Here is a 22,408-nt window from a genome sequence, read left to right on the forward strand (position 1 = left end):
GGCTGATCTCTTTTTGGGACAGAATAGTTCAGTAAGCCTAAGTGAAGTGTTAGTTTCCTCTCAGCCTGTAAGCCCTGTTCCTGTAGGTTGCACCAGTTAATCTGCTTTAATGCGATTCAGTTTTCTATACTTGGCATCAGGTAAATACCCATCTCCATAGTTTCCCCAGTCTCTCTTTGTGTTTGTCTATGTGTGTGTGTAGTATTTTTTAATAGAAAACTGTAAAGGCCAGGCCATGGGCTCCAAGATACTTTCTTCATGATAAATCTCAGAAGACACTTGACCCCACTTCTTAAAACCCACTTGATTCTTGGCAGTCACTGCAACATTATTGTACTGAGCTTTTTATATGCATAGGTACCAATTATTCCTGACACAGCCTGGTGATAAGATTTCCTGTCCTTTGTGTTTACCCAATAAATTGACTTGTTTTGCCTCTCTATTCTCTCATGTTCTGTTTTTCTTATCCGCTATGTAAGCTGCTTAGACCAGAGCTTTTATTTTTGAGCTGGGTCATCTTCTGACATTCTTGCTGGGAAAAGAATGAATCTGGAGCATTTTAATCAGTTTGTGTGGTGTATTACACTTGCTGCAAATTAATTAATCACATACATCTATTGCCCCTGGCTTCTGTTTGGTTGGTCATTAGCAAATAGCTGTATTTGTTTCCAAGTCATCTCTCCACTGTACTTATGCTTTCTTATGGTTTTTAATTCTTCAGAATTATGCATTTCCTTGTGGCTGTTTTATTAATATAACTCAGTAGTATCTAAGTGGTCCTATTTAAGAACAAAGTCAAGTTCTTCTACTTGCGCTACAAACACATGATTATGGTGTTATTCTGGGAAATTTGCCATATTGAAAAATGCAAATAACTGATAAGAACTGCTTCTCTCTGTCCTCTGTCTGGCTTTTGTCATTGCTATTTGGCAGTTGTTCTCTTTGTGCTGCTTCACGTATCTGTTCTTGCCTTGTTAATGTGCATAATTCACCATGCTTACTTCAATCACCCTTGTGTTGTAGTCCCGGGAAGACAGGAAGGTGGAAGCCATCATGCACATGTTTGAGAACTTAGAAAAGAGAAAGAGGAGACGAGAGCAACCATCAGACCGTAACAGCACTGATGCTGAAATCAGCGTCAATTCTGAAGCTCCTGAGTTAGAAGAAGTGAAAACAGAGACTCCTGAAACTGAAGATGGAAGTTCAGCACTGAGTGCTCCTCCGCCTCCTCCTCCTCCTCCTCCTCCTCCTCCTCCTCCTCCTCCTCCTCCTGCTCCTCCTGCTGTTTCTAACAGTACCAGCAGTACTGGGGTGAACACACGACGGTCCTCACAAGTAGCGGTAAGATGAAGATAGAACTGTTTGCTATCTTGTATGAAGCTCAGGTGCAGCATTTCTGATCATAAGATCATTCAGGTGGGGAGGAGCTTTGTGGGCTTTCTAGCCCATTCTGGGTTAGGTAGGGACAGCTCTGAAGCTAGACCAGGCTGGCCAGTGTTTTACCCAGTCTTCTCTTGAGAGCCTCCAGGGATGGAGATTGCACCTCTTCCAGTTCATGACTGTTAGGTTGAAAAAAATTTGCCATGTATCCAGTCTGAACCTCTCATTTCAGTGTATGTCCATTGATGCACCACTGCATCTTCTTAGTGGCTTCAGGCTGTTTGTAGGAAGACTGCTGTTACATCCCCCTCAGTCCTCTCTGGGCTGAACAAGCCCAGCTCCTTCTCCAGGGAAGAGAACTGGTGTGAGCTTAAGTTGGATGCGTAAGTGCAGTGATGGAAAGTTCTTTTCTTTTTGTTTGGGTTTTTTTTTTTGACCCAGTCTACTTTGGATGCATGTGTTCCCATTTTATGGCAGGGCTCAGACACTTGCCTGGAGTGCTCCATGTCAGCTCAGGTCAGGAATAAGAGCAGTTATCTTGAGACAAGCAGCAAGTTTCCTATTGCTGCTTTCTTCCTAAAGACCCATGTTCTGTCCTTTAAGAATGCAGAAGACAAAACGATAATGTGCCAGTGTTGAAGGGTCCCCAAGGCCATCTTATGAACCAACACAGAGTCCAACAAGATTTTGAGAGTCAGGTAGTGTCAATAAATAAATCTCAATTCTTGATCCTGTATGCAGAGAAAAGGAATACTCTTAGAGGTGCTCAGACTAATGACAGTTTATTTTGTAGGATGCTGTCCCCGAAAAAACAGTGACTAAGCCAGCTCCAGCAAAACCCTCCAGACCCCGGCCAAAAAGTCGCTTCTCTCGATACCGGACTAGTTCAGCACAAAGACTGAGAAGGCAGAAACAAGCCAGTTCCCAGCAAGCTGAACTCACACAGGCTGTCCCAGAGGAAGGAAGCACTGCCAGCTTGGTAACCACAACAGATGTCAGCAATGTGGAAGGGCCAGGAGAAGGCAGACAGTTGGCAGGATCTGACCCAGCTGCTATCCTGGCTACAGGATCCCAGTCTAAAGCTGCAGTAAAGTACCCCAAAACAAAAAAGGTAAATATGACCAAATGCTCAAGGTTGGGATGGCAGGTATTCATTTAGGGTACAGCAAAGAGGTTAACTTTCAGCTTAGAATTGAAGACCAAGAAGGAATGTGACTGCAGCTGTCATGTACAAGCTAGGATAAAGTTGGAAAGGAGGAAAAATTGCAGAAGCTAACAGGCAGCTGCCACAAACTGGGCATAAATTAGCTGTTTGTGTCTAGAAACTAGTTTTGAACAGGGTGATCAAGTTTTTGGAGAATACTCTAATAAGATGAATGGGGCATAAAATTGAGCTACTTCTGTGACATTGGGTTGTGTCTCCAACCGGTGAGAATTGGGTTTGACACAGGAAGTCCTTCCTGCTGAGAAGGAGAGAGCTTTTAGGATGTGGGCTGAGCTGAGCATTGCTTCCCATACACCATTGTGCCATGTTGCCTTTCTTCTTCACCTGTGCTGGTTGCACTGACATGTGTGTTTCCTCCTTCAGTACCTGGTTACCGAATGGCTGAACGACAAGGCAGAAAAGCAGGAGTGTCCAATTGAGTGTCCTCTGCGCATTACTACAGACCCAACAGTTTTGGCAACCACCCTAAATATGTTGCCAGGTCTCGTGCACTCCCCAATGATTTGTACCACACCTAAACACTACATTCGCTTTGGTTCACCTTTCAACCCTGAGAGACGTCGAAGGCCCTTTCTGTTGGATGGCATTTACAGCTCCTGTAAGAAGGTATGTTTGCTCGTGTCTTGCCTTTACATGATGTGTGCTCATCTTACTGGCCCTCTTGTAAAGTTGTTGTGTTCTTTTGGAGTTTATTTCCGTGTATTCCCACTGAACTAATGTGTTGATGCAGTGTCCGGGCTATGACTGCTGACCTCCTTGCCAGAGTTCAGTTTTCATTCTTGCCTTTTGCCGTGGTAGAGCAACTGTTGTGTGACTGCCCTTTTAGAAACATGTACTTTCAGATCTGCAGTGGCTGTTTATTATCCAGCATACACAATTCAAAGAGTGTTGATTGCTTCCCTTAGAAAGTTTAATATTACTACTTTCACAGTCAGAGGATGGTTGGCATGGTGGGGATAGGACAGTGTTGCAGAGGACCTCAAGAATCCAGTGCCTCAGTTAAGATTCATTGTCTTCCGAGAGCTTTTGTGGTTTAAAAGCTTTGAGTTTGGCTGTTCACAAGAACAAAGTCCACCACTCTTAGTTTGGCATCACAGACTGCCTATCTACAGCAGATACTTGAGGCCATGCAGGAAGCCTGAACCAGGCCCAGCTAAGGATGTAGTTCCTCCAGAGATGACCAGTAAATGCCAGTATTTACTCATCTGCAGGGAAGGCAGGGTAGTTCACTCAGTCAGATTTGTATTGGAATCCATCTTTCCTGTTGCCTGCTGGTTTTGCTCAGAGACTTTCCAGTTCCTGTGTGATTACCTGAGGACAATTATACAGAAATCTTTTGTGCTCTCCCTGTCTTGGTGGCTTTCAGATACCATGTCCTGATTTCTTTGCCTTCCTTTGTTTGAGGGTATTTTTCCAGAGAGAATCTTTGGACTTTACTGTTTTCCACCTTCAAGCAATTTGTTGTCATGCCCTAACAGTCTCTTCAGTATTTCCTTCATAGGTAAAGCTCTTCATGGTTCATATGTAGATGCATGACAACACTTTGTTTCTGTGTGCCTGGGCAACCTCCTCGTGCATCTTTAACCTGAGAACTGCAAGGTCTGAGCTTCTTTTGAACCTTAACAGTGTCTTTGAGCCCCAGGGAAGAAACATCCAGAGCAAAGCTGGCAGAGTTATTTGGAGTTCTGTGCTCAGTGCAGTTGCTGTACAACTGGCCAGCAAGCTCAAAATTGAGGGAAAACTGTTGTCATGGAACAAGTCTTCCAATCTCTTGCTGCATTTGACTCTTTTCTAGTCAAATGATAATTCTCAGTGCTGGACAGGGAGTGGACTAGTCTCACTATTGATGACTTCTGTTTAGTCCACACCTTCTTTGAAGTTGTGTCCAAAACTGGGTGTTGTGTTGCAGCTGGGACATCTTCAAAGCAGAAAAGTTGCTTTGTGTCTTCTGAACTGTACCCATTTTGTGCATCCCAGTATGACAGAGTTTTCTTTGACAAGTTGATTTAAACTCATGTTCAATTTGTGATTTTGTATGTTGTTAGAACAACCCATTAGTTTTGTAGCCTGTAATTGTAGAAGTGATTGTTCTATACTCTGCTAAGCTATGTTGTGTTTTTCCCTTTCCATTTCCCAATTTAGTAGGGAAATTATTAATGGTGTCATCTAGAATTCTTGTTCTGTAATCTGAAAACTTAAATATGGTACCTATTCCATTAAATAGTTAATAAAGTATTGAAAGTTGCTGTGTCCAGAACAGATGTTGCAGAAATAATTTGTTAGATTTCTACTTTTTGAATGTAAATAATTGTTAGCTGCTCTAGTGAGAGGTTTCATCCATTTTGTAGGAGATCCCTGGCTTTTTCTTGGAAAATTATTTTTAGCATTTGGTGATTTTATGATTTAACAGTCTGGAGATCTAGAAATCTGCTTCCTATGTTCAGGAATGTTTAAAAAACTCGCAGGGAGCACCTTCTTTTCAGCCAGCTGAGGTCTAGAAATGGTCCAGAACTTGATGATATGCTCTCTCAAGACCTGATCTGTGTCTTGTCTACTTTTGACTACTCAGCCAAGGAGTTTGATTTATAAAGGCTGTTGAAATAGATCACATATTTTCTTGGATTGTCAGCAGGCCTCATCCTTAAACTACTGAGAACTGTGCCAAAAAACTCAGCTGATGATGTCAGTTTGCATCCAAAGCATGGCAGTGTCTGAACCTCGCAAGGAAACTGAACTGTAACCTGCTCTCACGTTAATCACACCCTGTGCAGTGACTTGGCTGTCAGATCAGATGCCACCTTTGAGGTAGAGGTGCTCCAGACTGGCTGCCACTTCTCCCTTTTGCTGGCGGCCACAGTGGAAAGCCTTGAGTTCCATTTGAACAGAGAAGAAGCGTCTGCTGTACAGTAGTGAAGGCCATCACAATAGATCCTGTCACCTGCTCTTCATCCTCGCATTGAAGTTTTCACTTTGAGGATTGTGGCCACTGAGTCTGTGATGTACTTTCACAATAGCTTTGAGGAATCATAAGACACACACGTGTATCTCTAATAGGATACACGTTGCTGGCATGCAGATGAACTGTGGATTCCTGAAAGGTAAAAGAACAATTTTAAACCTCTCTAGGACAAGAGGAGTCTGGTACAGTGAGTCCCCTGGGTAAACTACACAAATGAAAATTGCTGTTTGATTTTTTTCTGCAGTTTGCTGTCATTTCACTGGATCACCTGAGTGTTTTCCCTTATGTTGTGGCAGTTACCTTTACAGTAGAACAAGCCAAGATTCCTGCCTGCCATCAGGAGTCAGTCTGTATCAAGATGCAGGGCTAGCACACCCATTGCAGCAGCTAATTTGCTGAGGCTTCAGTTTATGTTTGCTTGTGTGAGAAACATTCTTAATTTTCCATGTTCAGAAGACTACTGTGACTTACCATTTTTATTAGTAGCTAAAGAAAAGATTTGCTTTTATTACTCTTTTCTTGGTTTACGCTCCTTGAAAACTGCTGCTTGCATTTTAATCAGATTTTTTTTTTTGCTCGAATTTGCTCTCCTTGGCAGGAAACAGCTTTTTTGCAAAAACCAGTGGTTGTACATAGTTCATTATATTTGTGTCCGTTTTCTTTTCAATGACTATTGGTTTTAATAGATTTAGGTGCCACCATCCAGCATTTTTATATTTATAATTTGTTCTTTAGTTATCTCTGTTACTGCTGATGATTGCTGCTCCCAGAACCCGTGTCAGGAAGGGCACAGCCCCACCACAGTAGGTGGTGGGCTCAGTGCTGACAGCCGTGCTCTAACGCACTCCCACCCGAGCGCACGCCAGCGAGGTAACACCAGGCTTCTGAGCAGCCTGCCCTGCTCCACACAAGTGTGGGAGTTGGAGTGCATCCTGCAGGGCTGCAGAGAAAGTACCTGAGGAGTTTCACGTTTATGCAGTCTCGTTCTGTTTCAGCGCTGGATCAAACAAGCCTTGGAAGAGGGGATGACTCAAACCTCACCAGCTCTGCAAGAGAACAGAACCCAGTGTCTATACCAAAGCAATGACAACAGCAACTCCTCTAGCATCTGCAAAGATGACACAGGTAAGTGCTCAGCACCATCAGGGCAGCATGGGCACTGGAGTCAAACTGGGAAAGGTGCTGAATACCAAAGGCAGCTGTACAAGTGACATCTTAACATGTCCCGCTGCTCAATGGCACAGCTTATGGGTAGGTGAGAATGTTGCTTTGCCATTCATTCAAATTTCTGCAGACCCATTCTAGCTAGAGCATCTGTAAAGTTTCTCAGTATTTTCTTGTCAAAAGATAATCACTTAACATTGCATTATCCATCTCAGTGCTCTGGGATGTCTTGTACAATGGAAGTGAGGGGTTAGACCTAAGAGAGCCCAGGATCATCTCTTTTCAGCAAGGTGCTGTTAGAAGGTCAGCTAAATACTTGTTGACTGTAGGAAGGTGTAGCAAAGTCTTACAGTCATGTGTGCAATAAACAAATCACTAAGTAAGTCTCAAGGATAGAGAAACTAAAATCTCTGAGTGAAGCAACAGAATGGTTAAATATTGTGTCTGAATTTACAGAGAAAGAGAGTGCAGCTCAGCCCAGTCAGGGTTCAGTTTTCCAAGGATGACAGACAGGAGGCTAGGCATCACACAGATAATACAAGTTTGATTATTGAAAGGTGAGATGAATAGGAAATAAACAAAATGCCAGAACCAATAAATGTACCTCTCGAGCAAGACCTAACCTGTAGAATTTACTTGTGATTTGGTTTTGTTTTTTTTTAAAGCTAAGCATCAAAAAATATTATTATTTTGAAGAGAGGTAGGCCTGAGGGAAAGGCTTTGATCCTTAGTAGAAGTGGAAATGTGCTTGGGCTGTATTGATGTAGCGTATAGGGAACTGTTAGGTTCAGGTAATGATAACTGAGCTGTCTCTGATTTGTTTGTAAGAATCACACTGACATGTCCTCTGACCTCTCTCCTCTATTCTCTCCTCTTTTTAACCTTTCCTGTCTTCCTTTCCCCTAGCTCCCTCTTGTGCTTGCTTCTAGTTGAAATATTTGCTTCCCTTGTTCGGTGCATGTTCCTCATGATGTATTGTTCTGCTGCCAGTCTCTAGACATTGATGTAGAAGTAACTCAGAGGTACTTCATTTTTAGGAGTCTTTTGTAGTTGCATTGAAGACTCCTGAGCTTCATTTGGGCTGGGAGTAGGGGGAAGAGGACAGCATGCGATGTGCTCGTGTTCAGTGGGTCAGCCGTGTCCTCAGCTCAGTTTGTGTTTCAGACTTGCTGAGTCCCCTGAAGAAATGGAAGTCTCGCTACTTGATGGAGCAGAACGTTAAGAAGTTGCTGCGGCCGCTGTCTCCTGTCACGCCCCCTCCTCCCATCCCTTCGGTCCCCGGCGCTGCGAGCCCACAGCTGGCCACGCCCTGCTCGTCGCTGCCCGGCGAGGAGGAGACTCGCAATGGTTACGGCATCATGTTCTCACCCATCCCCTCTCTGGCTGCCAGCCGCTGCAATACTCCACTACAGTTCGAGGTAAATCTGCCTGGGACTGGGTGTGCTAAAAACAAAACAGCAATATTTGCAGCAGAGCTGGCACTAGGACCTTCCTTTTTTGAGTATGTATTCCTGAGCAGCATCACAGTCTCAGCCTTAAGAGCCCTGCTGCCTTCCTCTTCTCCTTCACTTCTGGACAGATCTCCTGCTCTGTGAAATGTCAAACTTTGCTACAGCCCAGCCTCCTCTCACTTTGTAGCTATCAGTTACATTAGTCTTATCTTTCTTTTCTATTTCTGCAGAGTAACTCCTAATTTCTCAGGTTTTTCATTGACCTTTAATCACCTCCCCCACTTCAGATCTCTGTGCCAATGGGGTTTTCGATCCCTGCCACTTCCAAAGGGTACAAGTATTCCATTTCTCAGAGGCTGTAAAGCATCCTTGGCTCTTCTTCCTCCAAACAGCCTTCAGTAGTCCAGAGTATGGTAGCGTTACTTCACGTTGTCTTCCACTATATTCTTTTGGTTTTACAGATTGAGGTTTTTCAGACTCAGTTTCGTGACCTTTTTAGAGTGGAAGCAATTTAGAGGATGCTTGCCCCCTCCATATTCATAAGAGTGGCCAAAAGCTTGATACTTCTGCTTTTTTTGTGGAGTTTGTCAGAACTTTTTGTTAAGAAATTTCTGAGATTCCTCAGTTTTCTGAGGTTTTCTGCTTTGCAGAAAACAGTGACTCCTGCTGTATTTCTCTGATAGCAGCCTAGCTCTGGGAATCCTGCCTCTCTGATTCTATTTTAGGCCTGCTCAGTAGCATGGAAAGAGAAGTGCTTGGGAAGAGCCCTTAACAGTGCTGTCACATGCATACACTGCCTTCACTGATATAGGTGCTCAGAGGATACAACATTTCATAAAGCTGGCTGCTCACACCTCTTCTCTTGACTCGAGCTGGAAAGGTGGCCCGCAGTGGATTGAAAGAGACATGTTTGTTTTATAGTATATGTCTATGAAAGGTCATCTTAGTCTTTGAGGGATCTTAGTTTACTTTCTGGGCTAAACCAGGCTTTTCTTCTCTCCCATATTCTCAGACTAAAAACCATAAGTATCTTTCTCTATACTTCATGGTGCAAAGTCTGTCTGACAGTACCAGAAATATAGAGGTAGCTGCTACTTTTCTTAACATTCATGTGCTCTGTTTTGGGTACTAAGTTGCATCAACCCAGTCCTATCTGTGCTTTCAGGAAGCTTTAGAAACTACTTAACCAACCACAATGCTGTCCAGGCTAGGGCCAATTGTTTAGAATAGCCATTGCTAGCTTGTGTGCTTTTGTACATTGTAATTGCCTCTTGACTTTTGAAGTAGATGAATAACTAGATGCTTTTCCCTCCTCTAGAACGTGTCCTCCCCCGAGAGCTCCCCTGCGCATCGGCCCGAGTCCATGTCACCTGAGGTAGTTATGGGAGCGTGCTGGGAGGGGAGGGAGGAGTGTGCAGGCACTGGGAATAAGGGTGGAGCTTTAGTCACAGTAAGGCTGAGGAGAGTTTTCAGGGTTAGCACAACAAAACAAACAAATTGAAGACTGGAATTTGATTCATTCGTTGACCCTGCCTGGTGGGAATCAGACAGTGCAAAGACTCAGTATGTCTCAGCTACTGAGGTGCAGGCAAGAGATTTGGGGACCCTGGAATTGCCATCACCAATTTCAGACTCAGTCCAGCCCATGAGTGGTCTGTGAAATTTACTGAGTAGTGGCCAAATGACTGCTGGGGAAGGGAAAGCATTCACCACTATTTTTGACTTACACCTGACCTGCTCTCTTCAGCCTCAACTTACCACGTGCTCACCTGCAGACTGAAAAAGTTGAGGAGATGGTAAAATGTTGTATTTTGCTTAGCCTGACCTGTTGTAAAAGATGAGATGAACTACCTTGCTCAGTGACTGTTTCATAGTAGAAAATATGTGCTCATCTCCAATGTGGTGGATTACTTGGAGCTGTAGTACAGCAGGGGAAATGTTCTCAGCGACAGCAGTAGGGCAGAGCTGGTGCCTGGTGCTGCTGTGTTTTTCACTCTGTGCTGTAGTCCTACAAAGAGGATGAAATCTTGTCAGTTATACTCATTGTTTGAGATCCTGACATATTAATGTGGTGAAGGAGATGATTATTCTGCTGCCCTGGAGGGTTTTTGGCACTTTAAGTAGATAAATGAATATACTGTTGTATTATTGCTAGTGGTCCACAAACTCTGACAGCACAAAGATGATGCCATTGTGGTTTTGTTGGAAACTGTGAAATGTAAAAATGCAGTAAAAATTAAATGAATGTACTATTGTTAGAGATTTCCAAAGTTCACAATAAGTGAAAACAAATGGCTTAGAGGTCCTGGGTATTTTATTGTTAGGAAGTTAGTAGTGGCTGACTTGGGGCAGGCAAGAACTTGGCTAATAAAATAGCAGAAGGACAGCAGGTCTGTTCTATTCTCTCCTGGCTACTGCTCTGTGTGAGCAGTGTGCCTCTGATGTATGAGGCAATTGAAAATGCTGAGTTTAATTCATTAACTGCCTGTGGATAGTGTTGAGCTTTATCCTCTTGCTGCAGAAAGACTGCTGAAGGGGAAGGGGCATCCTGTATTGGACAGCTGAACTGATCATTGTTTAGTCTCAGTCATTCCCCTGTGGAAGGAGTAGAACAGTGCAGGAAAGAACCAAAGGGGTAATCAGAAAGGAACGGGGAAAAGGGAAGCTAGCATTGTACAGAAGGTTTTCTGACTTAAATTTCTCTGCCTACCCTTGCTTGACCTTTCCTGACTACCCACCCCCCTCCCATATCCTTCTTGGATTTTCCAGGTCTGCCTCCGATCCGACCTGGATTCGAAGGGTGGGTACCTGGATTCCAGTGCAAACACCTGCCAGGAACGGCCGTCACTGCTCAGCTTTGCATCCTCTGATGTGGCTCCACAATCCTCCATAAACTCTACTTCAGAGATGAACTTCCCAGGGAAAAGTGGGGAAGCACAGATGCTGCTACGAAGCTCTGATCAGGCTTTTCGGACAGAGTTTAATTTAATGTATGCCTTCTCCCCACTGAACGCTATGCCACGTGTGGATGGGCTGCTGCGGGGCTCTCCTCCTTTGGGAGACAGGAAGCCGATGAATTCGGACGCAGGATGCTGCAGCTCTCCTGCCGAAGGGTATTTCAGCAGACACGAGTCAGGGCTGCTCAAAGAGACAGCACATGGGTCCATGTCCCCCTGCAGCGAGAGGGCTGCTGAAGGCACCAGAGCTGCTCCCCAGAATCCGCCACAAAGGAAGAAGGCAAGTACTCCTGTAAAAGAAATTCTTACATTGCCGTGAGTTACTGTTTCCACTCAGATTACTGCAAAGACAGGCAGAACAGAGAGAGTCTGGGCAAGTTAACCAGGCATCCCGTGCCTGACTGAAAACAGTTACAAGAGGGAGAACTACCCTTTAGGCAAGAGTTGGATGTGAGAAGTGGAAAAAAAGACACCATGGTGCAAATACCTCTTCTGGGATCACAGAAAAAAGCAGGATGCTGGCAGCTTTCATTAACAGTTGTTAAACTGAGACAAGACCCAAAGCAATAACACAGTGCAGCTGTACAGCTGGTGAAGGTGTTATTTATCAGGATGAAAAGAGTTCTTACTGGGAAAGAGAGTCTAATGTTTCAAAAGAAAACATAGGCTGTTTACTTGAACATATTAGAACATTTCCATAACATTGCAACAAAAGTAAGATGAAGGTTATTTAAATTTTAGCTCTTGAAACTGAAAACACAGGAATGTAGTTTAACAAAAGCAAATACATACTGGTTTCTTACAGCAGGCCAGTAACCCTCATGGGACTAAAACTGAGGTAAAATGTTAAGTCAAGGTAGTGCTGTGATAAAATTGGGAACTCATGGGACAAATTATCAGTGCCTTTTCCTGTGCTTGGAATTTTTTTTTATGGCAAGTGTGGTAACTGAGATAAGTTGTATAAGGGTCCAGCTGGATGGAATGTCTTATTTCCTTTCCATTTCTGGAGTCGCTTGATTTTTTTTCTTAGTTTTTTTCTTTTAAAATTACATTTAACTTAAAACCTTCATATGTTGAGTTACTTTTGGAAATAACTTGTTCAATATTTTAGCATCATAAAGCCTTCTGTACGGGCATTGAGTCATAGCTGATAAATTCTTCAGTAGAGCTGCCTTCTGTGAGTCCTTTATGGCTCCTTACCTCATAATAACTCTGAGGGAAGGCATGCTGAAAGGTAAGTGCCCAGCTGGACAAATTTGTTTCTTTTTGGTTCTGCTGATCTTGTGTTCCGAGGCTGCTTATCTTTGGTTGGTGTCTTTGATAAATCTGAGACTGCTTTGCCCAAAACATATCCTACCTTGGCTACAAGCAGTTTGTTTTGGTGGTAGGGCTGAAGTTTGCGATGCATTCATAGCAGGAACCTGCTCTAAGCAAGTTAAAATTCTGTGCAAGGCTTTGCCAAGCTTTTAGTGTTAATGTGGCTGAACTAGTGCAGATGAACTGGGCACTGAAGATACCAGTTTTGTGAAGAAGACTCTTATTACTTGTTTTGGGGATGTACAGATACTGAAAAAAAATTACATAAAGTCACGAACCAGAGAGACTGTATGGAGGGTTTTGAGAGGAGGGAGGTTATAGAAGCTTGTTGCTTGAATATGCATCTCCTGTAGTGTGAAAATCCAGGTGGTTAGAGAAGCAAATGAGCTGGATGTTTCTAGTGCTGTATTGGTCATAAAAAGTAAAAAGAGGGTGATCATGGCAGTCTGAATTTGCATCACTTAGCTCTTTTCTAGAGCGCCTGCAGATCCAGCAAGAGTTGATAATCCCAATATGCCTTTTCAAGTTTTACCTGCAGACCTAGAAGATTTTTTGGACGGTGCGTGGGCCTGTTCCTCCCAGTGTCCTGGTGCTCTGTGTTCCCTGGCTCATGGCTGTGTTTCCTGCCCCAGGTATCGCTGCTTGAGTACCGCAAGCGGAAGCAGGAGGCCAAGGAGGGCGGCGATTCGGGGCGCGGCGCCGGGACCCCCACGCGGCAGGGCAGCGGCTCCGGGCCCGACGCCGACGGGAACGGCCCCTCGGGCTCCACAGCACGAACTCCATCCTCCCCACAAAGTGGCTTCTCCCCTTCTCATCCCTCCCTGCCTCATGTAGAGGACGTCAGCCCACCAGACTCGAGGGGCTGTAGTTCCTCATCATCGCTCAGTAAATCCCAGGACAGCATCAGCAGTAGGTGGTGAGTGTTACCCTTCCAAGCAAGCCTGAGATTCCCCTCCAGGGAAGGACCAAACTCCCCAGGGGGCATTTCCATAACAATACGTGCAGTGAGATGGATTCATTTGGGTCTCTTGGTATTGTTCTCTTTCATAATTGCTAAACAACTGTGAAGGATACCAGCACTGTTCTCAGCCTGTCTTTTAGTTCTTGGTTTAGATACCAAAAATCTGTGTTGAGAGGTACAAACTTAAGCAGCTGTTGCTCTTCCACAAGTTCCATTTTGAGGTCTTGGGTTGTAAGGTCTTGCCCAGGCAATGAAAGTCTTTTTTGGCTGAACCTTCACTCTCCTTGGACATGAGTGATACTAAGTCCACTCCTGGTCTGAAGGAAAGCTCACAGGCCTCTGTAGCTTTGCACTTGAGGAGCCCGGACTGTGCAACAACTCCAGCTTTGCTAATTTACCAGACTGGTCACTGGCATGCCTAAGGCATGGACAGACCACCTTTACCATGGTTACCCTGAGAAGGTTTGATAAAGGGAAAGTCTTCAGAAAGTTCAAACCTGGTCCAAAACATGAAGTAGTGCACTGAATTGCCAAGTGTGGCATTATGGTGCCAGTGATGGCTGGGAGGTTCTGCTGGCTGGATCTGTGTAGGGTGCTGGCTCTGCTGGCCTGGAGTAGGGTTCTGGTTGTGCACACCACCAGCAGAAAGGCACACACAGACACACAGCCCCGTTTTCTGATGCTGATCTCCACATACATGGTTGGGTCACTGCTCGGGTAATGGCAGGGGGTTGGCATGAGGAGAAATTCAAAGCAGTGCTGAGGGCAATGAGAAGCATGACGTTTGTGTTGAAAGCACTTGGGTGAATTTGGAGGAGTAATAGATCTGTTTCTTTCCTTTTTCCATCACTTTTCAAGCAGAGTTTAATGGAAACAATTTGTCTTTTACCTCTCTGACAGTTTTTTTGTCTACCAGGGGACCTTTTGCCAGATATTGGGACTGGCCACAGCTGAAGCAGTCTGTTAATGATTAGTTTATCATCATTATTTTATTTTCAAGTATTCTTTAAAAGTGGTAATAGCCCATGTTGTTCTCCTCCTGTGCTACTTCCTTCTGCCTGTAAAAGAGTAGGAAAAAAGCCAACCAGCTGAATGAACTAAAACTAGTTCAGGGTGAGGTGTCAGTGTGGCATCCTTGCTTTAGTACCATCTTTTGTGTTCTCTGAGCTTCATCTGCTGCTCCCTCAGCAGGTCCTGCTCTGGCTTCAGTTTCCCACATGGTTTCAGGAGTAAGTATTGTGTGGGTATAAAGATCCTATTGTTATGGGACAATAGATATAAAGTTGAAACCATGCTGATACTTTTTGAAATGAGATTAAGCAGATTTGCTGCCTTTAAAATTCTTGAGTTTCTGTGTTTTAATGGGCACGGCTGACAAACGTACACTCACTTTCTACTTTTAAAAAATATATTAGAACCTGTTACTGAGGTAAAGTAACCCAGTTTCGTCTTTCACTCTGTGTGCTTATATATCAGATACATTTCCAGACATTCACAATAATATTAGGAACAGAAAAAATTGGTGGAACTAAAATTAATGCCTTAATGTGTAGAGTCTTCCAGATTTTTGCTGAATTCTGCAATAATTGAGACGAGCTCTCATTAAAAAAAAAAAAAAAAGAAAACCACAATGGTTTGTCTATTTCAGTTGCCAAGATAAAGCCATCACAATGTAAACAGATGTGCTGCTGCCCAGGAAAGCCGGTCTTGCAGAAAACAAGTCTCCAAGCAAAAAAAAAAATAAAAAACCCTAATGGAAAACACAGTTTTCAATATATCTTAACAAAAATTAAATATAGAAATCAGTCAATATCCAGTTAATATCCATGCTTCCATCATATGCAATGCATTTAATATAACCTAAATATTTAAATTCAGGCATTTTTAAGGCACAAATTCACCAATGTCCAGAATAAAGGCATTGTAAATCCCTGGTCATGGTGATGCTGTCTCTAGGTTAAAAGACATATTTGCAAAGAAATTTGGATGGTTCTGTGCGTGGTAGATGGAGTGTTGACTCAGGGGCCTGAGGTTTTTCTGTAGCTCTTGTTTTTCTTCAGCAGTTTGGCTTTAGGAAAGCCACTTCACCTCTTTGTCACCCTTAGACAAGACACTTATAAAATGGAACAATATCTAGCAATAATCTTGAGTGGAGAGTTTTTACACTACAAAATTAACAGGACAAAGTGGCATTAGTGGCAAAATGGCCCAGCTAGCTCTGCTGTGGAATATTGCAGTATCCAACTCTATTGTCTTGGCACTATTGGCCTCTGCTTAGTTTGAATGAACATAATTATGCAAACTAACTGCAGTTAATCTTAAGCCAGTACCAGAATTTTCAAAAAAAGGTTTGAATCACAAAACTGTTTTTCTGTAACCAGGTGATTTACTGAACTGGATGCTCATACCATGTGTTTGATTAAAGACTTGGTGTTCTCAGGGCAGTGGCATCATGATAGCAGGGACCAGCAGTCTGAAATCCCACTGGAGGTTTTTTACCAGGCAGAAGCAGTTCAGAAGTTTGTTCCTCATCTATCTGAAGAGCTGGTGGTCTCTGATCCCCTGCGCATTGGGGATGTTGCTCTCAGCTATGTGACAGCCCTCCTCAGCTGTGCCTGGGGTTTTGTTGCAGGATGGTCCCGACGTCGGTGGAGCGGCTGCGGGAGGGCCGGGGGATGCTGGAGAAGGTGCTGCGGAGCGGGGCCAAGGTGGCCCAGAGACACGAATCCTCCCCTACCCAGGACTGTGCTCTTGAGAGAGATGCAGGTAGGACGGTGAAATTTGGGGATGTTTGCTTGGTGGGAGATGATGTGCTTGGATAACTTTGCCAGCTTGTCTGTGAAGTTGGTTAGTTGTACCTTCACCTTTACATTATCAAAGCTGCCTTCTGCAAACCAAATGTTACTGTTATTCAGATGTTGCTTGAGCCTGTATCTCTCTCCTGTTGGACCTGGAAGACCTCTAGATTTTTTTCTAGGCAATGAATTCAAGACTGCCTGCACCTTGACTCTGACAGGGACAGCTTCTTTGTCCTTGGACAGATGGGTTAGCACCTCCTATGGTCTGAAAGAGCTGTTATTTAATGGACATTGGGTGAACATTCAGACAAGTGTATTAGCTTGTTTCTGAGCAGTTTAGGGCAAGTATGTATTTCCTTCATTCCAAATCAGACTGCAGTAAGGTGTGTTTGAGACCAACTTTGAAAATTGGTTCTCATTTGGAGTTCTCCTGGTTTTGTACAACTAAGCACATTCTTTCAGTGCTTTTTCTTCATCCAGTCTTGAGAGGAAGTCCTTTTCCCTGTCAAATATGTCACAGTTTCATGGGACCCTGTTGGGAGTCTTTTCCTTGTCTTTCCCATACTAGTGGAAGTGGTTTTCCTGGTTATTTTTTGGAGGGGTAGGCAAAATCCAGGCTCTTGGAACAGGTCTTTGCCCAATATAACTTGTACTGCTCTGGCTCTTCAGTGTCACCCAAGACTTAGGATGGAGTTAAACTTTCATCTGCACTGATAAATTCTTTCTTGTTACATAAACCCCATCCTATTCTGAGTTGTGAAAACCTAATGCTGCAGCTGACAAAAGTCATCTTGTTTCCTTCATCCTAGCACAGCAAAGTACTTTTTTTCTCTTTTTGCTTGCTCTGGCAATTTCTTCAGCAGCTTGTTTAGATTCTTGTTTAGATTCTTTGAGCCACCTCCCCTCCCCCAGTTGCTGCTCTGCTTCTTAGAGAAACAAATGGGTGGCTGAGTCCCTGCTGTTCCTGGTAGCACCTGGAGGAGTTATGAAGATGCACATTTTCACTTGCTGCTGCTGTAAGAGATAATATTACAGGAACTAAAAAATCCCAAAGTTGGAGTGTTTGCTGATGAGGCATGTAGCAATGAAATGGAATTTGTGTAATTTGTGTGCATTGCACGCTTCTGAGAACTGCAGCTGCTCTCAGCAAAACCTGTCACTTCATATATGCTTTAGGTTGACACAGGCCAGTACAGCCAAGAAAAGCAGTTATTCATGTCCTTCCCTTGTGCAGGTATTGAGATTAGGGGAGGAAGATGTTGGCTCTAGCTTTTAAGTTTACATAAAGCAAATTCAGAAAGGTCATAGTTTATTTACCATTTGTAATTTAGTCTTTCAGTAGTCTTTAACTTGTCAAGGTTTCTTTCTGGGAAGAGGCACTGCCAGTAAATTGCCTAGCCCTACTGGTGTGCTCAGCCTTTTAAGAAACAGTTTCTTCCAGAAATCTTTAGGTTTCTTGTGATTCTCATACTTGACTTCTGTTAATCACAACAATCTCTGAATTGACCAGCTCTTCTGTGCATGACTTTTTAACAAAACATGCCCTAAACTTCTGAATTTTGCCATTCTGCATTACTTGTGATGCTTTGAGAAAGCTGACCTAGAACAGAGGCTAGTCAGAGTTAAAGAATAAAGTAGGTATTTATTAAAAGGCCTTAATGGTGGATGCACCTTGGGCAGCACAAGAGCCTGGCCAGGCCACACCCAGGATGAACCGAGAATGGTCACAAAATGGATGACCAGTCACAAGGTCTCACACTTTTATAAATTTTGGTCCATTTCCATATTGGAGTTAATTGTGCAATTATAGCTTTAGCTTATGAAGTCCCATCCTTGTTTTTCTCTTTTCAGTTCACTGTTGTTTATACTTTTTGGGCCTGGAGCATGTAACAGTTGTCCTTGGACAAGCTGGAAAAGGATTGTTTTGTCTACCTACCTTGTGAAGAGAACTTGCTAACACATAACATGAAGTTCAGGGTTACATACTAAAGCAGCACAGAATCTGAAAAATATAAAAGCTAAAACTTAAGGCATCACTTGGAATGTCACCAAGCAGCCCCTTGCTGCATCAATGGCATTTCAGAAATGGAAGGTGGCACAGGACACATGCTTGAAGCTTCACGCCCCAGCCTCTGTGCAGGCCTGTGCCCTGAGGGAATTTCTGAGCCTCAAGAACAGACAAGAGCTACATCCAGATCCGTGTTAGCTAAGCCTGCTCTGTGGTATAGCACAGAGAGAACAATGGCAGCAGAACCACGGGCCCTACTGGCACTGATGCTTGTGTCAGTGCAGCTGGGGCAAAGCCAGACTTGTCTGGCAGAAGTACAGAGCAGACCGAAGCAGTGTGTCCTGTTTCATGACTGAGACACATCTGTCATATAAATTTGATACTAATCCCAACACTGTTTCACCAAGGCATTTCAAACGTGGCTGCTGAGAATCCCTGAGATGCTGCAGATAAACAGTTCTGTCTCATTAGTCTGCAGGAGAATTCTGATGTGAAATCATCTAGTCCCAGCAGCTTCACCCCTCCTGCAGAACGCAGGATCACCAGCCATGGTTACAGGGGTAGCAGCTGAAGCACACTGTTGGCACTGCAGTACGTGCTTCTTGCCTACCCCAGGTCAAGTTCAGTGATATGGTAGGACAAGAAGCTCACCCACCCTTGAAGTGCAAGAAAGGGTTACTCAGGAATCATTTTATTCCTCTTGGTCTCTCACGTATCCGAGGTGGATCAGAGTGTGCTGTATGCCGCCAGTGCCCTTCAAACCTCAAAGCATTTCCATCATCTTGGGCTGTTAGAAAAACAGGCATTTCTGAGTTCCAGGAGTATCTCTGTTTGTAGCAGCTCACTTGGCTTGTAAACCATTGTCCCCAAAATGGCAGCATGGGACATCTGTCTTTGGAAGCCTCTGGATCTGCCTTTGAGGAGAACCCACCACAGAATCCTGCTGACAGCCCTCTAAGCAGGGCAGTTTTGTCCACCAAGATGTAACTGTATCCAGTGTGGATTCCTGTAACCAAGACTGAGTGAGAAATTACCAAGACCTTAGAAACCCTCTTCTGCCTCTCATAACATACTGAAGAGCTGGGGAAGCCCTGGCTGTGTCTGTGCATTGTCTCCAGGTGTGGTCATTCAGACAGGCAGGTCCAAGGCAGCTGGGCTTTGTGATAAACCAGAGCACACTGGTGTGAGGGGAGTGGCCACTCTTACACATGTGGCTGTTCCCACACGTTAAGGTTTCCCAATTGTCTTTTGTTGGGTTTCTTCAGTTTCTAAAATGGTGGTGGCTGGGGAGGCTGGAACACGAGGGCTGGACTGTGCAGTGTCATTTGAGAGGGAGCTGCTGTGGCCTCAGTCGGTGGGGTGAGCTTTAACATCATGCCTGTACATTGCAGATGCAGCAGAAGGAGACACTCCAGAAGCCCACAAAGGACCAGCAGTTTACAGTCCTTCTCGATACAGCTACCAGGTAAATGCTTTCTTAACTTATCTGCCCATTCTGAAATAAAGCTTTTGTAAGGAGGGAAACAGTGCTTAGCTGCCATTGTTCACACTGCTGCACTAAGCACCTTAGGATGAGACGCAGGTAGGAAACAGGGAAGTCAGCCTGATGTGCATTTTCCTTTTTTCCCTGCATGCCTTCTTCAGCTGCTGCAGTCTGACAGTCCCCAGGCAGAATCACAGACCCTGCTCCAGCAGAACTCCTCCCCGTACAGAGGGCACCTCTCATCTCCTGGATACAGCTACCGAGCAGCAGCACAGAGGACAGGACACAGCCTGTCCCACGGTTCCTCGGAAACATCCCTCTCCTCCACCTCATATTCCAGCCCTGCCCACTCGGTCTCCACAGACTCCTCTGCCCTGTTTGCAGGGAATTCGGGGTATTTCAGCAGCCAGCAGCACTCTGGCAGCGTCAGCAGCAGCCTCCTGAGGAAGAGCTGCCCTGCGGCTGCCAGCCCGGCACAGCAGACAGCTGTGGACTCTCTCTCCTCGGAGTCGGGCTCCCAGCCCTGCACAGGTGTGTCGGGCTCTTCCTCCGCTCCCCAAAGTGCTCGCTCACTACAGTCAGACTTGCGGACTATCAGCCTGCCCAACTCGGGGCAGTCTGTGCTCTACCAGGGCTCCCGGGGCGCAGTGATTTCCAATGCACAACACTATCCGCACCGCGGGGGAAGCAGTGTCCATCAGTACAGACTGCAGCAGCTTCAGGGTTCTGGAGTAAAGACTCAAACAGGACTTTCCTAGGGCTGCCTGGACTTCAGGAGGACAAAACTGCCCATAGCTCCTTTCAGTCACCCCTGGAAGTGGCTCCTGGGCTGGTGTTGAAAGCTTGCACCTGATGCTGGGGTGCCAGGGGTCAGAGGCTGAGGTCAAAAATGCACGGGTGAGATTTGTGAGCAGTATTGGCCTCTGGCCTGGTAGGAGAACACAGATTTCTCTGAGGCAGAGACTGTAGCAAAGCAGTTCCCTGACATGTGGGTACATTGCAAAAACAAAAAGAAACAAACAGAAAAAAAAAAAAGAAAAAATTTTAAAAAAAAAGAAAATGGTTCAAGTGCAATGACTGTGGCACAGCCTCTGTCTCTGGTCCGTGCCCATGGCCACAGTCACACATGCAGCACGGACACAGTTCTGAATTCAAAAGCAGTTTAAAGGAAACGTTGGGGGAAGTTAACTCCAATCTCTTTATAGGTCAGGTTCTCAGTGCGTTCTGGGGAGGGCTTTAATCCGTTACGATCATTCCAGTCACAAGCAGACGAGCGCACATGGCTGCCTTTGGGCTTGGGTCGCCACTGCCGCCGTCAGAGCTTTTCCAGGACGGGAGAGTCTCTGCAAATGCAAACAGCACGGGAGGGTTTGGAGCGTGTGCCTGTGGCTGCAGAGGATCCGGGGTGCGCTGTCCTGTACTGCTTCATCGCAGGTCTGTCGTGAACGAGTGTTTTTGAGGTCGCTTAAGGAATCTGTGAACGGAGCATGGCGGGGGCCGTGCTGCCACGTGCTGCCGCGCCCGCCGGGGGCTCTCTGGCTGCTGGTGTGCAACGCACAGGGGATGGCCGGGGGCCTGATCAGTCAAGTGATGCTGCGGCACACGGGGGGCTGCAGTGGGCAGTGGTGGGGTGGAGGGTGGGCACCCCGGTCTGTGCTGAGCCAGAGGCTCTCCAGGCAGTGCCATGTGGGGTCTTTCCCAGCCACTGTCACCCGCCAAGTGTGGCAGGAGAGCCAGCCCAGACACAGTGCGCTGTGTGTTCAATTCCATACGATTGCCAGCTTCTTTCTCACTTGTTTACTGTAATATCGGGCGTGTTTTTATTTATCTAATTTTATATTCAGTTATAACCATAGTAGGTTAGCTAATATATGACAGGTGTCATCCCTGGTGCTGCAGTGGAACTTCTCCTTTCTCTTGGATAACATAATGCTGTGAGTCTGTCTCCCCTCTCCTTGCAGATGCACAGTCTTCTTCCTCTTTTTTTAGGACTGTTACAGATTTCTCTAATTCACAATTGAAATCAGGTGTTTGTTCAGCCTAGGGGAGACTTTTAAAATATTGAAACAAAGAGTAGCTTTCTCACACTGTCTGGCTGTGAGCGTGTTGGGATGGAACTTGTCACCCCGCAGTTGGGTGTCTGTATACTGTATAACATAGGTGTAAACTTCACTTGGCTTAGCCCTGGAGGTGCAGCCTCCCCTTTCGTGCTCTGAGCAGCACGGGGCAGACGGGCTCTGCCCTGCCAGGCGGCGGGAGGGGGCCAGGGGGGCCCTGCCCAGAGGCTCCAGCACCTTCGGGCACAGCAGGGGGGCAGGAGGGAGGGACCCTGGAAAGCTCTAGGAAAGGTGGGGGCTGTAGCTTCTTACTCTAGTGGAGTTTTTACACCATGCTGTAACATTTGAACTTTCACAAGAGATGTAATAATTTTGATAATAAAAATACTTAACTTGAAAACTAGTGTTGCTGAATTTCTTACCACCTTTAGCACTGGTGCCCAGGACATAGGGCAAGAGGGTGAAAGCATGTAAGTCTCTCTTCCCTGTCTCCTGCAGGGTAAGCAAATCCTTGCAAGAGCAGCCTTGCAGACCTCCGTGCTGCCTTCTGCCAGGTGAAGCTAGGAGCTGCTGTTCCTTAGGAAATTCCCCGAGCTTTTGGCTGGGGTTGTAAGATTTTTGGCTCTCCTGCTGCTGTTCTTCTTGCCC

The 22,408-nt window shown here is 45.2% G+C and overlaps 1 protein-coding gene across 3 annotated transcripts in view; it reads left to right on the forward strand.

Annotated features, from left to right (window-relative positions):
* SETD5 (SET domain containing 5) overlaps nucleotides 1-22,160 on the forward strand; it is a 65,319-nt gene extending 43,159 nt beyond the window's left edge. For all 3 annotated transcript variants that reach the window (XM_059856588.1, XM_059856586.1, XM_059856585.1), the window contains 11 exons: nucleotides 1,024-1,341; nucleotides 2,174-2,491; nucleotides 2,969-3,211; nucleotides 6,560-6,689; nucleotides 7,893-8,146; nucleotides 9,498-9,554; nucleotides 10,949-11,416; nucleotides 13,086-13,369; nucleotides 16,047-16,180; nucleotides 19,612-19,685; nucleotides 19,865-22,160. In XM_059856588.1, the coding sequence (XP_059712571.1) occupies nucleotides 1,024-1,341; nucleotides 2,174-2,491; nucleotides 2,969-3,211; nucleotides 6,560-6,689; nucleotides 7,893-8,146; nucleotides 9,498-9,554; nucleotides 10,949-11,416; nucleotides 13,086-13,369; nucleotides 16,047-16,180; nucleotides 19,612-19,685; nucleotides 19,865-20,461 (2,877 nt within the window). In that variant the 3' untranslated portion in view covers nucleotides 20,462-22,160. The remainder of the gene's footprint in view (nucleotides 1-1,023; nucleotides 1,342-2,173; nucleotides 2,492-2,968; nucleotides 3,212-6,559; nucleotides 6,690-7,892; nucleotides 8,147-9,497; nucleotides 9,555-10,948; nucleotides 11,417-13,085; nucleotides 13,370-16,046; nucleotides 16,181-19,611; nucleotides 19,686-19,864) is intronic.
* Nucleotides 22,161-22,408: the final 248 nt, after the last annotated feature.

The sequence above is a fragment of the Haemorhous mexicanus genome, chromosome 11, assembly GCF_027477595.1.
Source record: "Haemorhous mexicanus isolate bHaeMex1 chromosome 11, bHaeMex1.pri, whole genome shotgun sequence".
Taxonomy (NCBI): Eukaryota; Metazoa; Chordata; class Aves; order Passeriformes; family Fringillidae; genus Haemorhous; species Haemorhous mexicanus.